Source organism: Limulus polyphemus, unplaced genomic scaffold, assembly GCF_000517525.1.
Source record: "Limulus polyphemus unplaced genomic scaffold, Limulus_polyphemus-2.1.2 Scaffold37, whole genome shotgun sequence".
In the NCBI taxonomy this organism is placed as follows: domain Eukaryota; kingdom Metazoa; phylum Arthropoda; class Merostomata; order Xiphosura; family Limulidae; genus Limulus; species Limulus polyphemus.
In genome coordinates, this window is record NW_013665647.1 from 742,848 (window position 1) to 755,232 (window position 12,385).

At 34.7% G+C, this 12,385-nt stretch overlaps 1 protein-coding gene across 1 annotated transcript in view; it reads right to left on the bottom strand.

Moving 5' to 3' along the window:
* Positions 1-396: 396 nt before the first annotated feature.
* LOC106461165 (phosphoglycolate phosphatase 1B, chloroplastic-like) overlaps positions 397-12,385 on the bottom strand; it is a 31,755-nt gene continuing 19,766 nt past the window's right edge. The window contains exons 2-6 of the mRNA XM_013920962.2: positions 11,216-11,283; positions 5,632-5,724; positions 2,465-2,602; positions 517-585; positions 397-405 (exon numbers count right to left, since the gene is read on the bottom strand). Coding sequence (XP_013776416.1) covers positions 397-405; positions 517-585; positions 2,465-2,602; positions 5,632-5,724; positions 11,216-11,283 — 377 coding nt within the window. The remainder of the gene's footprint in view (positions 406-516; positions 586-2,464; positions 2,603-5,631; positions 5,725-11,215; positions 11,284-12,385) is intronic.

A 12,385-nucleotide genomic window follows, 5' to 3' on the forward strand; every position in this document is an offset into this window, starting at 1 on the left:
TTACCCCTAGTATATATATATCTAATATTGTCAGTACCTTTTACAGTTACGGTAAACTTATTTCAACTGAACACCTTAAGTTCCCTATTCATCATGCAATTCCTCAGTACTACAGGACTTTAATAATATATTTATAATGCTCGAGTCTGATTAATATTTTTGATGGAAATCATTATCAGTCTATAAAAGTACATTGGTAGGCCTCTTTTTTTTTCAAGAAAGATCTTCCAAATTAAGTAATTTGTCTTCAAAATATATATATATATATTTTAAAAAATCTGTGAAACTATGATCGTAACTGAGCGAGTAAACATAAGACATAGAAAAAATTGATATGATGCTAAGTTTTGAAACCTTTTGTTAGCAAACTTTAAGTCTTTCCAACGACTATCATTCTTATGTATACTACGAAATAAATTTTTATATGCAAAAAACTAAAAAAACAACAACTTTATAATGAACACCACAAATTATACTTTGTTTCATACTTACATATATATATATGTATTGACTTACCTCAGGATCTAACTTCAAATCTTTTGTTACCCACTCATGCCAATTTTCTACTTCAGGTAATGTATCTGGCTAAGAGAATAAATTATTTTTTTTCAAAAAGAAATTTCAGATCAAGATATATTAATCTGTTTTGAGTAAAGAACAAAGCTACACAACAGGTTTTCTGTGCTGTGCTCACCAATCAAGATACTAATATTATCACATTTATGAATTTAGTGCACACTGATGTTCTCATGTTAAGAGTATAATCATACAATAAGCTCGATAAATATAGTCAAGTAAGAGGTTAAAACAATGAATAAACATTTCACTCACTTGTGAAGATTTAAAAATCTTAATAAAAAAGAATTCAAATTCAATATCAACTAGCAAAAATTTAAAAATATTAAAGACAAGAAATTAGTAAACTTGCAATGATCATTATTAGCTTTACTATCACTTTTCTATTCATTATGATGTGAATTCCTTTTCTAAGCAAATGTTGTAGCAAATTGTTTATATAAATGGTGTCTCAATAATAATTGCTTTTGTTGTGTCCAAGTCAGCCTCATGAGCTCTGTATTGAGCAATAGATATGGCAGACATAGTGGTTGTAATACTATTATGCACTCTGAATAAAGAATGTAGAGTCAAAATTTATAATAGGCCTAATACTAATGCCTTATGACAGCCATAAATCATTACATTGTTTTTTTTACTTCAACCTTGTTTAACCCTATTTAATCCTTACTTGCATGAATAATTTTTTGTTCTACACATTACATAGCCATTCTTGATCCTAGTCATTGTTCATATTGCCTAAAACTTTCTACAACATTAGCAGACCCAATGTAAATTTAGACTAGCTTTTCACTTAGTGTAAAATGCAAGTTAATGAAACTCGTTTCACCATACATGTTAAGTCACAATATTAGTCTTAAACATTTAGTATAACATTTTTCAACCTTTTCAAAACCAGGGACCAGCTTCCTGCCTTCTTAAACTGTTGCATATCACTGAAATGTAACTACAATAAAGAACCATCACGACATACAAATATTCCATCAGTTTTCGTTTTTCTTGTTTGTTTTCATGAAATCCCATGGATAAGCAAGATGGTTGTGACAAACCAGCACCGGCTTATGGACTGGTGGTTGTGACAGGCCAGCACTAGTCCATGGACCAGTGGTTGAAAAAAAATAATTTATTGAATACAGTTTTAAAAAAAAATTTAGTTATTTGATCAACAACGAAAACAGATACGTTTTGTACATGTACTCAAGTAAGCCAAGCTTTATGTTGGTATCTGGAAAAACACATGTAACTATTATTTTCCAAACCTAGGCTTGAAAATAACTTTCATTTTTGACTGTGGCAACTGTTTGCTAGCCATTTTGAATGTTGCTCACAAATGTGCCAAAAAGTAAATAAAAAAAAAACATTAGTTGCATGCCATTAGCAGATTTAACTTGTCAGTTGACATGAATTTCCATTTCTGATTTAGTAATCTCTACTAATCTATAAAATTTTTAGATTACATTTCTGATTATATTTACATGTTCTAATATAAAATGAAAGAAAATTAAGATATGATAAAAAACAACTTAAACACTGCTTGAACATGTTTTTACTTAAGCATTGGGGAATTCCACTGAAAGAAACATGAGAACAATGTACAGTAAGTTGCTATAAAAAGCTTATAGGTTGATTATCATATTGTACGTTTACCATAAATGTTGTGCTTGCAGATTTTTTAAATAATTTTTGTTAATTGTTTACAACTTTTCTGAACATTCTTTATCATGCCTGGATTATCAACTGCCAAAAGAATGCCAGAGCCCCTTAATGATCTCTGATTTAAACACTAGAACCCACTGGCCAGATATCCACCACTAATTTCAACCCCTGTTCATGAATAAACTGAAGTTTAATATTCAGTTGAAATTTCAAAATCAACATATTTCCTTACTCCAATGGGTAAAAATGGGATCCCAGCCTTTTCCAGCTCCCCTGTGATACCAGTACTTCCAAAGACATACACCTTTTTTCTGAATTCTATGGACTTCAAGTATACTGCTACACAGTAGGAAGTTGGAAATATTTTATCCTATTCAAATAAAAAATAAGACTGTACAATAAAAAAATTAAAAACGTTTTTAAACAGAATTATTTCAATATTTATTGTTTGGAATATAAGTTTTAAATTTCACTTGCACATGCATTTTGCACAACCTGAGTGATTAAAGAATTGCTTGTATATTGCAGCTCCAAACAACTTTGATAAATTGATTGGTAAACAAAGTATTGATCATCTTAAGTGACACGTTCATCCACTTTTGGTCTAACTATATATTCTATACTAACTTTCAGTACAAGATTTTTATGATTAATCAAATCATTGAATAAGTCATGAAATTACAAATGATAAACTTAATTTGCACTTTATCAATTATAACTTGAATCTTAGGCCCCTAGCCAATTATTTTTAAAGGTTTTTCAAAATAAAGGCTAAAAAATATGAAAATAAGAGTTAAAATACAAATTATTTTTCATCACTGTTTCGTTATACATCACATAACGAAACAAGAAATAGTCAGCAGGACATGTACCAATTTGTAGTTTGGTGGATGCAAATGTTTTTATTTAAATGCCATGCACTGTATTGTCATTTATTACAAACATATATTTCGTGGCTACTTACCTATATACAGCAGTTTTATAATAAATCATGGTAAACTACCATACCTATTGTGAACTGTTCCCCAAAGTCCCTTTCTACTTTTAAGGTTTTTGGAATTGCTTTTCTAAAGGTTTTTTCCACACCACCAAACCTACAACACATTTTTATTTCCTTCATCAGAAAATTTCTATAAAAGCACAGTGATTACTAATACTAGCATAACTAATAAAAACGTTTTAAATGTTGTTTAATGTCAGTGTGTTAAGTCTTTGCTTTACACAGAACTTGGGTGGTTACAGTATCATAACTAATAATGTGCTGTATAAAACCATAGATCTGTTTCTCAGATATGCTTCATTTGGACATAAGAAATTTATAATCATATACTTCATTAATTTTACATACTTTAGTCATATAATAGTTGTTTTTCAGGGTCATCTCAATTTGTTACAAGTTAGTCTGAACATAGTGGCCATGTCATCAACCTGCTGTTACAAGTACACTAAACATAAAAACAAATTAAAAGCCGGAAAATAATGAACAACATCAGCAGAGAAATTCTACTTCTGTTTTGGGCAAATGGGGGTGATAAGTAAACCAAGTCCTGCCCACAGATGGCTGAAAAATAGCTTTAGAAAACTTAAAATGACATGCATGTAGAAGCAATGCATTTTATTAAAATAAAAACAAACATCTGACAAACTACAAGTAGGTATTGTAAGAATATATACATATGTGATACACAGGTGATTATATGTCCTGCTGACAGAACTGGAATTTTGGGTAGTGCAGAAATCTTAAATTTTATAAAACAGAGGTCCAGCATGTCAAAATAATGGCCTATTTGATGAAAACAAGTTTTAAATTCTAAGAACTTTTGAGTGAAAGTAAAGAAGAATGATTTAACAAGTTTCAAAGGTCTTCTAAATGGCCTACTTAATTAAATTATAATAAAAAAAACATCTCCAAAATCTTTAATAAGATTTGTGGCTCAGAGAATATTAAGAACATTTAACTGATCCCACAGAACAACATTAATTCAAACATGATAAAGCATAATAATATTAAGCATTTATTAAACGTTTTGGAATCTTCAAAATTCCATCTTCAATAATCTAGAGAAACAAACACAATGGTAATTACAACAGAAATATGAACTAATTTGTACAACATAAGAAGTAAACAATTTGAATATAAAAGTAGAACAAGAGAAAATGAAAAGTACGTAGCACAAATTAAATAGTTAAATTAAACTAGATTTAAATCAAGTGAATAATATGTATTATTTAGACAGAAGAAGAGTTTTTATGTATAATGTCTCTTTCATTAGAAGCTCAGTATCACGTTTGGCTGTTGAGAGAATTTTAAAGTGGAGAGAGAAATCGTATGCCCTGTTTCTATATTGTGCTGGTAGATAGCAGAGTTGGGAGGAATTGTAACCTTAATTCCAGTTTTTACAGATATGCCCATATGTTCAAAGGCTCTTACTTTACGGTGACATTTGGTTCATTAATACACAAGTCCCTACAGTTCCTAGTAAAAGGTTTTAAGATGGGTACAAGAAATTTTGCTAAGTTATAACTGTGAGTGCCTAAGGCAGAAAGTATAGGTTGAAGTGTGATGCCTGGGTTGTGAACTTTTGGCAGGCCATATAATATTCCAGGTTAGGAGCCTGTAGGATATAAATTGTTGTAAACACAATCAGAAATAATATTTATTTTGCTTAGTCTTCTCAGGAAAGTGAATTTTTCCTTTAAATTGTAATGTATGGTACAATGGTTCCTTGTTTATAAGTTTGAACTTATTGCAATTGTTAAGAATGTCAAGCATTTTTTTTAACATAGTCAACTTTGTTGAGGATAGCAACTTGTTTCCTTTATCTGATCGGGTGATGATGATATTGTTGTTGTAAAAGAATTCTTTAACAGCTGTTCTTTAGGTTTCAGATTATCCTGCATGTGTTATAGTTATAGAAGGCAGATAGTGCTAAGTCCTTGCTACAAAGATAGTGTGCCGATTGCCCACTGTTCACATCTCATCTATCTACACACATGCAGAGACTGGGGCCAAATGTCACCTGAAAGTATGAACATTTGAACATATGGGCATATATATAAAAACTTGAAGAAAAGTTACAAATCTTTCCAGCTCCACTAGCTACTAGCACAATACAAAAACAGTGCATCCGATTTCTTCCACACTGTGCAAATGTATGTGAATTTGGTATTTTTCATGATTAGAGTAGTACAGTTTAATAATAATTCTTTCATGTTTGAAAAACCCTGCTTATGATAAGTTTAAACCAGTGATTTAGTTGGTTAGTTCAGTCTAATTGTAAATGAAAATATGAAACTGATATTACAACACTGTTTTTCTAATTAAATGTACACTCATTACGTTATGTATTAAATGAAGCTGAATCATTAGATCATACAAAAAAATTATTTGTAACTCACCATACTTGCTTTAAAACCTAGCATCTCACACTTCTTGTTGTACTCATTCCTTGCCTTAGTACTATTGTTTGTAACAAAAATCACAGTCTTTCCCTGTAACAAGTATCAAAAGCACATGAGAATTACAATTAATAGTCTTATATAAGTTATCATTTTCTTACATTGAAAATGTAATTCTGATAGGTACTTACCTCCTCTCACACAAAGGTTATCTCAGTCATTGACTGCCTTCTAAACATTGCTAAAATAATTTTAGTAATCAGCACACTAGTACTTATACCACACCAGTTTTGTGTCATTTCTGAACATATACATATCATGTGATTACTCTCCATAAATAGTATTGTATCACCTATAATGGCACATCTAGCTCCCTCTGCTATTCCCACTCAATCTTCACTTTTGAGAATTGGTAGGTACTTGAATAAAAACACTAGTTTTAGTGGGGAAGAAGGGTGGGAAATGTGTGAGAGCAGGTTAATACCTATCAGAAATACATTTACAATGTAAAAAAATCTAAAATTCTGAAACAGACTTACTTCTTCTCATACAAAAGGCTAGAATTGCACATTACAAAGGTTGATGGCCAGTGTCGGTACACAAAGAGAAAAATGAAGCAGAAAACAACCACCCAAAATGAAGGGGTGTGCTCAGAGATGAAAAATGTAGCACATCTATGTGATACCATACTACTTTTAGAACAGGTATGCTTTTCATTCAGGAATTAGGAGAGTAACATAAAATGGGCAGAAAAGGTAATGCTTGTACAAATGCAAGATCATTAAGAAGGTGCACGCTGTATCAACATATAACAAGATAAAATAAATGTTATAACAACAGACGTAGGTTTTGTGGACAATGTAATTGACACCCAACAACCCCAACCATAGGTAAACACATTGTCATATGTCAAGCAACCAGAGTGAGCAAATGGTTGTAACCAGACAAAATCTCAAAACCACCATGGAAGCAACAAGTATGACAAACTGAACCTGGCATTACGGGGTCTTGGCATTGCCTCGACTCAATTATAAGAACAGGGAAAGCTGTAACTAGTATGACAGGAAAAATCATAACTCATTCAACCATAAATGCAAGGTAGAGACATTCTCTTTCCAAAATTACGAGAAGGACAAGCAGCATTCACCCAACCATAGGAACAGAGCGAGGACATCCCATTGCTGATGTTAGAAGGAGATGAAGTCTTTCCAACCAAATCGTAGAAGCACAAAAAAACCTTCTGCAATGGGAATTAATGAGAAGAGAAGCATCTACTGCACACAACCGTAGGAACAGGAAGTTGTCATCCTGAATTCAGAAATATGAGGAACATCTTATGGGAGGAAGAAAATATCCACCAGAGGAAGAAACAGCCAGATCATGCAGATAATGAGTGACTAAGGTATTGGGAGTTATCCACATACCAGTCTGGAGTATATCTTCCAAGAGGAGGCAAAAGCGAGTAGCTAAAAACATGGTAATGAGACAAATGTAATGTGGAGAGACATTGTGGAGATAGAGACCTTCCATGAACAAGTTTGAATACGCCATCCTGATGAGTTGACAAACTCAGCCAGTGAGTGTTACTGGAGACAGATCACAGGAAACAGAATGGTTCCAAAGAATAAATAGTCAGAAATGTGAACCTCGAAAGGAGGCAGTATGAGCCACATAACACCTCAAGGATCGAACAGAACCACATAGATCTTAGGCAGGAAGGACTGGTCAGGGAAGAGGATACCACAAGAGGAATGGTAAAGGGCACGAGAAACATTAATGGCATAAATATCGTAATGACAGCATCTACAGGCAAGGAGGAGAAGGAAATAGGTCTTAAGGAAAAGATGGTACAAGGCACACATAGTGGGTAGTTTAAAGGGAAAAATGAGAAAGGGCATACAGGAGCACATTAAGATCCTAATTTGTACAACAAAGGGACATGGAAGACAAGCAATATGGAAGGAATGGAAATGACAGGAAAGGAGAAAGTGTTACAGAACCATGAAAAACAAAAGGTGTTTGATAGGGCTGCCCGATAACTAGACACAGTCGAAACAGATAAAAAACCAGGTGATAAATTGGGAAAGCTGAAGAACAGAAGAACAGGAGATGGAAGCCATGGTGAAGAGATCAACACTGGAAGGTAGACCAATGCCAATGATAAACAGTCAAGGAAGAAGGTCTGATGGTTTGGGAAAAGAAAGATGCTACATAAGGAATCAATCCCCGAGCTGAGGCAAGGGACTAGACAAAAGCCAAGTGTGAAGATGGAGCTTGGTTATGTCGAGATGAACAATGCCTGTTCAAGGTTGGCAGAGGAGAGACCAAAAATTAAGTAAGGGAAGGGCAAGTAAAGGCAAAAGCAAAGGAACCAAGGCTGTGCAGGCCAATACAGATTAACCTGCAGCATGAGATAAAGAGTGGTCTGGATGAGTGAGAGAACTTTGGATAGGAGTCAGTCAGAGGGTAAGCATAAATGTGAAGACATGTCTAATTCAGACTGAATGCATCTACACACAGAGCTGATGGGTGTGGAACAGGAGACCAAAAGGAAGGAAGTTTGGGTTCCAGTGTGTGGAAAAGGCATCAATAAATGGTGTACATAGTTGAGAACACACCCACCAAAAAATCTGTGGATGAAGGGATTACTCAGTGGGTAAAACTTGGTTGGGATGAGATAAATGATCTGCAACCAGTTTCATGGCTCCAAGAACATGGCAAGCTAACACCACCATGTTGTGATCATGGGCCCAGAAAAGAACATCCAGAGCCTGAAAAAAGAAATCTCAGTTTGGTTCCCCATTGCTTGGTGATGTAATTGACAACAGTGGAATTGTCGGAGTGTACCATAACCATCCGCCCCCACAGGAGTGGAAGAAAATGAGTCAAAGTCTGACAGACTGCCAAAACCTTGAGGATGTTGATGTGTAGTGCAGACCACAACCCACCAAAGATGCATCTGTGAACAGATGTAATTCTGGAAAAGGTGGAGGAATTGAAACCTCCACTGTGGTCTGATCCCTGTCGAGCCACCAAGCTAGGTCCACCCTGATCACGGAAGGAAGGGTAATAGGATGGTCCAAGAGAACCAGGAAGAAGTTCCACTGAAGTTAACACATATGAGTTCAACCCATGGGAATGAAGGCTTCCAAGGAAGCTCACATCCCCCAAAAAGATAGAATCTCTAGAGCCATAAAAGGAGGAGTGGTAAGGGCCTTTGTGACTGCCCATTACATATCCCTGAGACAAAAAGGAGAAGGCTGGTCCAGACTTAGGTGTGAATTGAAGAAAAACCCCAAATAACAGGTACTGAGTGTAGGTAAGAATAGACTTCTCCAACTTGATCAGAAAATCCATCTGTGCTGCTTTCTGTAGAAGCAAATGTGTGTGATCCACTGATTGTGAATGAGAATAGGTGAGCAGGAGCCAGTCATCCATATAATGATGAGTGTGAAGACTCCGTAAGTAAAGGTAATGAGCAAATGAGTGAACCACTCAACAAAACACATAAGGATCTGAAGAGAGACCAATTGACAGTGCCCTGAACTGAAACACTCGACCCTCGTGGACAAACTGAAGGAAACAGCATGACTTTGGAGCAATGGGAATGTGAAGACAGGTGTTCATCACATCAATTTGATCATCCAGAATTCCAGGGAAAACACCTACTCAAGTGAGATATAGAACCCCATAGTGAAGCAAGGGGGCTCCAGAAAGGAATGCAGCCAGGACAGATCTATAATTGGTCTCCAATCACCCACATTTTTGGAGCCGCAAAGAGATGGGAATAAAAACCCAGATGAGTTGGAAACACCCACTCGATAGCTTCTTTGTGTAGGAAGTCTTGAATGGCCTTGGCAGGATGTCTGAGATAGGAAGGATCTTGAGCAGGAGGAAATGAAATTGGGGATAGGGAGTGGAGACTGGAATCAAAGACAGATACCTTCCAACAGAACCCATAGATCTGTCATGAAGTGCCACCACATAGTTGAGAAGTGAAGCAATCTGGTCCCCATGGGACAGGGAACCTCTGCAGTGTTACCAATAATACTGGCATCTATTCAAGCAAGTGCGGGTAAGATGAGGATAGGGATGGTAACACCTTAAGGAAGGTAAAGGATAGGGTGAGAAAGAAGGAGGGCAGGAAACCAGGATATGCAAATCCTGGGAGGTCATGGAAGGATGAGACAAATGTGTGGCTAAGGAGGATAAGAATGAATGTAACCTATCTCCATAAATCTTTGATTCTACGGAATCAGGACAACCCTCAAAGAAGGAATCACATAGAAAAGAAGCCTGTCAGAGATCTTGTAGTGAGGAAAGGGGGAGATGAGGCATGTCTATACTCGACTGTAGTTGATCAAAAATCTCTGAGAATGAAAACTATGAAATGGGAAGGTGGACTTTCACCCAATAAAGCAGGGGGGAATCATAGGCTATATGAGAAACATCTACAACATGACATACCTGATTGACAAGTTGTAAGAAGGGTATGGGTGGTGAAATGTCCTGAATAGGTGTAGACTGGGATGGACAAAAAAGGAAGGTGCCAGAAAAACAAGAGTCAAAATTTTCTTCCTCATGATGGTAGGCCTCCTCAGAAACATGGTCAGGAGGATGATGAGAAGAAATTGCCAGCCGACCATAAAACTAACTCCCTGGGAATCAAGGCTTGAGCTTCTCTCAGTCTTGAGAAGTTGTGCCATGTGAGATGTTGTCTATGGTGGGAGTATCATTGTTCACCACAATAAATCTTGAATTCATATTAAAAACATAGAATTCAGAAACAAGAATTAAGTTGAATACAAAATTGTAGAAACAATTGAAAACAAATACGAAATTAAAAAAATTGTGAGATTAAACTTCGACAGAAAAGGTAACAAAGCACAATAAAAATTGTAGTGATACTCGGAAAAATTAAACACACGTCTAAAATGTGTCATGCCAATTGAAAAAGTTGGGATTGAGCAGGAATACCAGAGGGAGCTAACTGCACTGTTATAGGTGGCACAATACTATTGATAGAGAGCAGTCACATGATATGTACATGTTCAGAAATGGCATGAAACTGGTGGGGTATAAAGACTGATGTGCTGATTACTAAAATTCTTTTAGCAATAATTAGAAGGCAATCAAAGATCGACATAGCCTTTTGTGTGAGAAAAGGTAAGTCTGTTTTGGAATTAATATATACATATTTAGAATATAAACTATACCTATATCAGAGTGCAACAATTTAACTTTTAAAACTGTCGGTAAGTCCACCAATTTCTGGAACAAAATATTGCTATAATCACATACCAGGGAAGAATCCTTCCAATCAGACTTTATTATAACTCTCAGATGTGTAGGTTATTTCTTAAAAGACAAACTTTTTAAGCACAATTAATGTTAATATCTACTTTATGTTCTGCATTAGCACTCCTATGACACAGAGAACAAATCTAAGCTGTTTTACCCCTCATAATACTGGAAACAAAAAGTTAAAATTAACAACATTTTTTGAGATTTGGTGCCAGTAACATCTGACTTTTAAAGCAAAACAGATATCCAAAATAAATAATGAAGGTGGGTCCTTCATTACCATCTCTTGAAGAGCATTTATAGTTTCCTTTGCTCCTGGAATTACCTCGTTTCCATTCCAAAGTACTCCTGCCAACAAAAAAAAATCCATATTTACAAAGAAAATACAAACTATTACACTGTCATGTAACAATATGAATTTAATTAATCTTAATTAACCAAAAGAATCATGATGGAAGTATCTTAAATGATGTCTTGTATCAGCTAAAGAGCACAAAAACATATAAAATGCCTTCATATTAGACATAAGTAAGACATAACCTTTTCACTGCTGACACGCTTTGTAATCCCTCTACACAGCAAGTATTTAAAAAGTGAAAAACTCAAAACTAATCAGTTGACCAATGAATTTCAATATTACATTTCTGAGTAATACCAACAAAAATCATTCACTCAAGAAAATATTTGGTTGTCAAATACATGAGGCCTACTTCTCAGATTATTCTGCCCGATAAATTGCTGAGCATAACTGCTCGTTTCACTTTTCAAATAAATTATAATGCCCTCATGTTGTAATAGTCCAAAGGGTGAAATATTGTTGTGTCAACTTGAATACCAGATATACAATCTAAAGCATCAGCACTTGAAGGTATTAATTTTGCATTCCCAACATCAAACTAAATGTTTTTGCAGTCACCTTTGTCACTTGTTTCACAGTTCATTCTCTTCAGTGTTCTTGTCTTGCTCTTCAATTAATTCTACATTGTCTAAACTATGTTTCTTCTTCAGTGTAATCAACAATGTAAACATCATAGTCACTTCCTTCACTCTTAACCTTAAGAGAAAATGCACCATTGTTACCAGAATCATTCCTAAATAAACATTTGTATACTGAATGTCATACAAATTCAACATGGTCATATTTTTAATTATTTGCCCATACTAATTGTCATGTTATCACTTATTACAATAAGTGCTTGCTTGATGGTATTGAAAATGCTGTTTATGCTTATCTCTATCATAATTATACTGAATTAAATCCAGATACGTAACATTTATTTATTGAGTATATTTTGTACAGAAATATAACAACAGATCATAAAAGAACTTTTATTTCATTAATATATATATATAAGTATAGGCTATCAAAAAGCAATATAAAAAACCTGACTTTCTTTTAGCTCACTGCAATAAAAGCCTGACACAGATGGAGTTTAAGTTAAATTCAGCA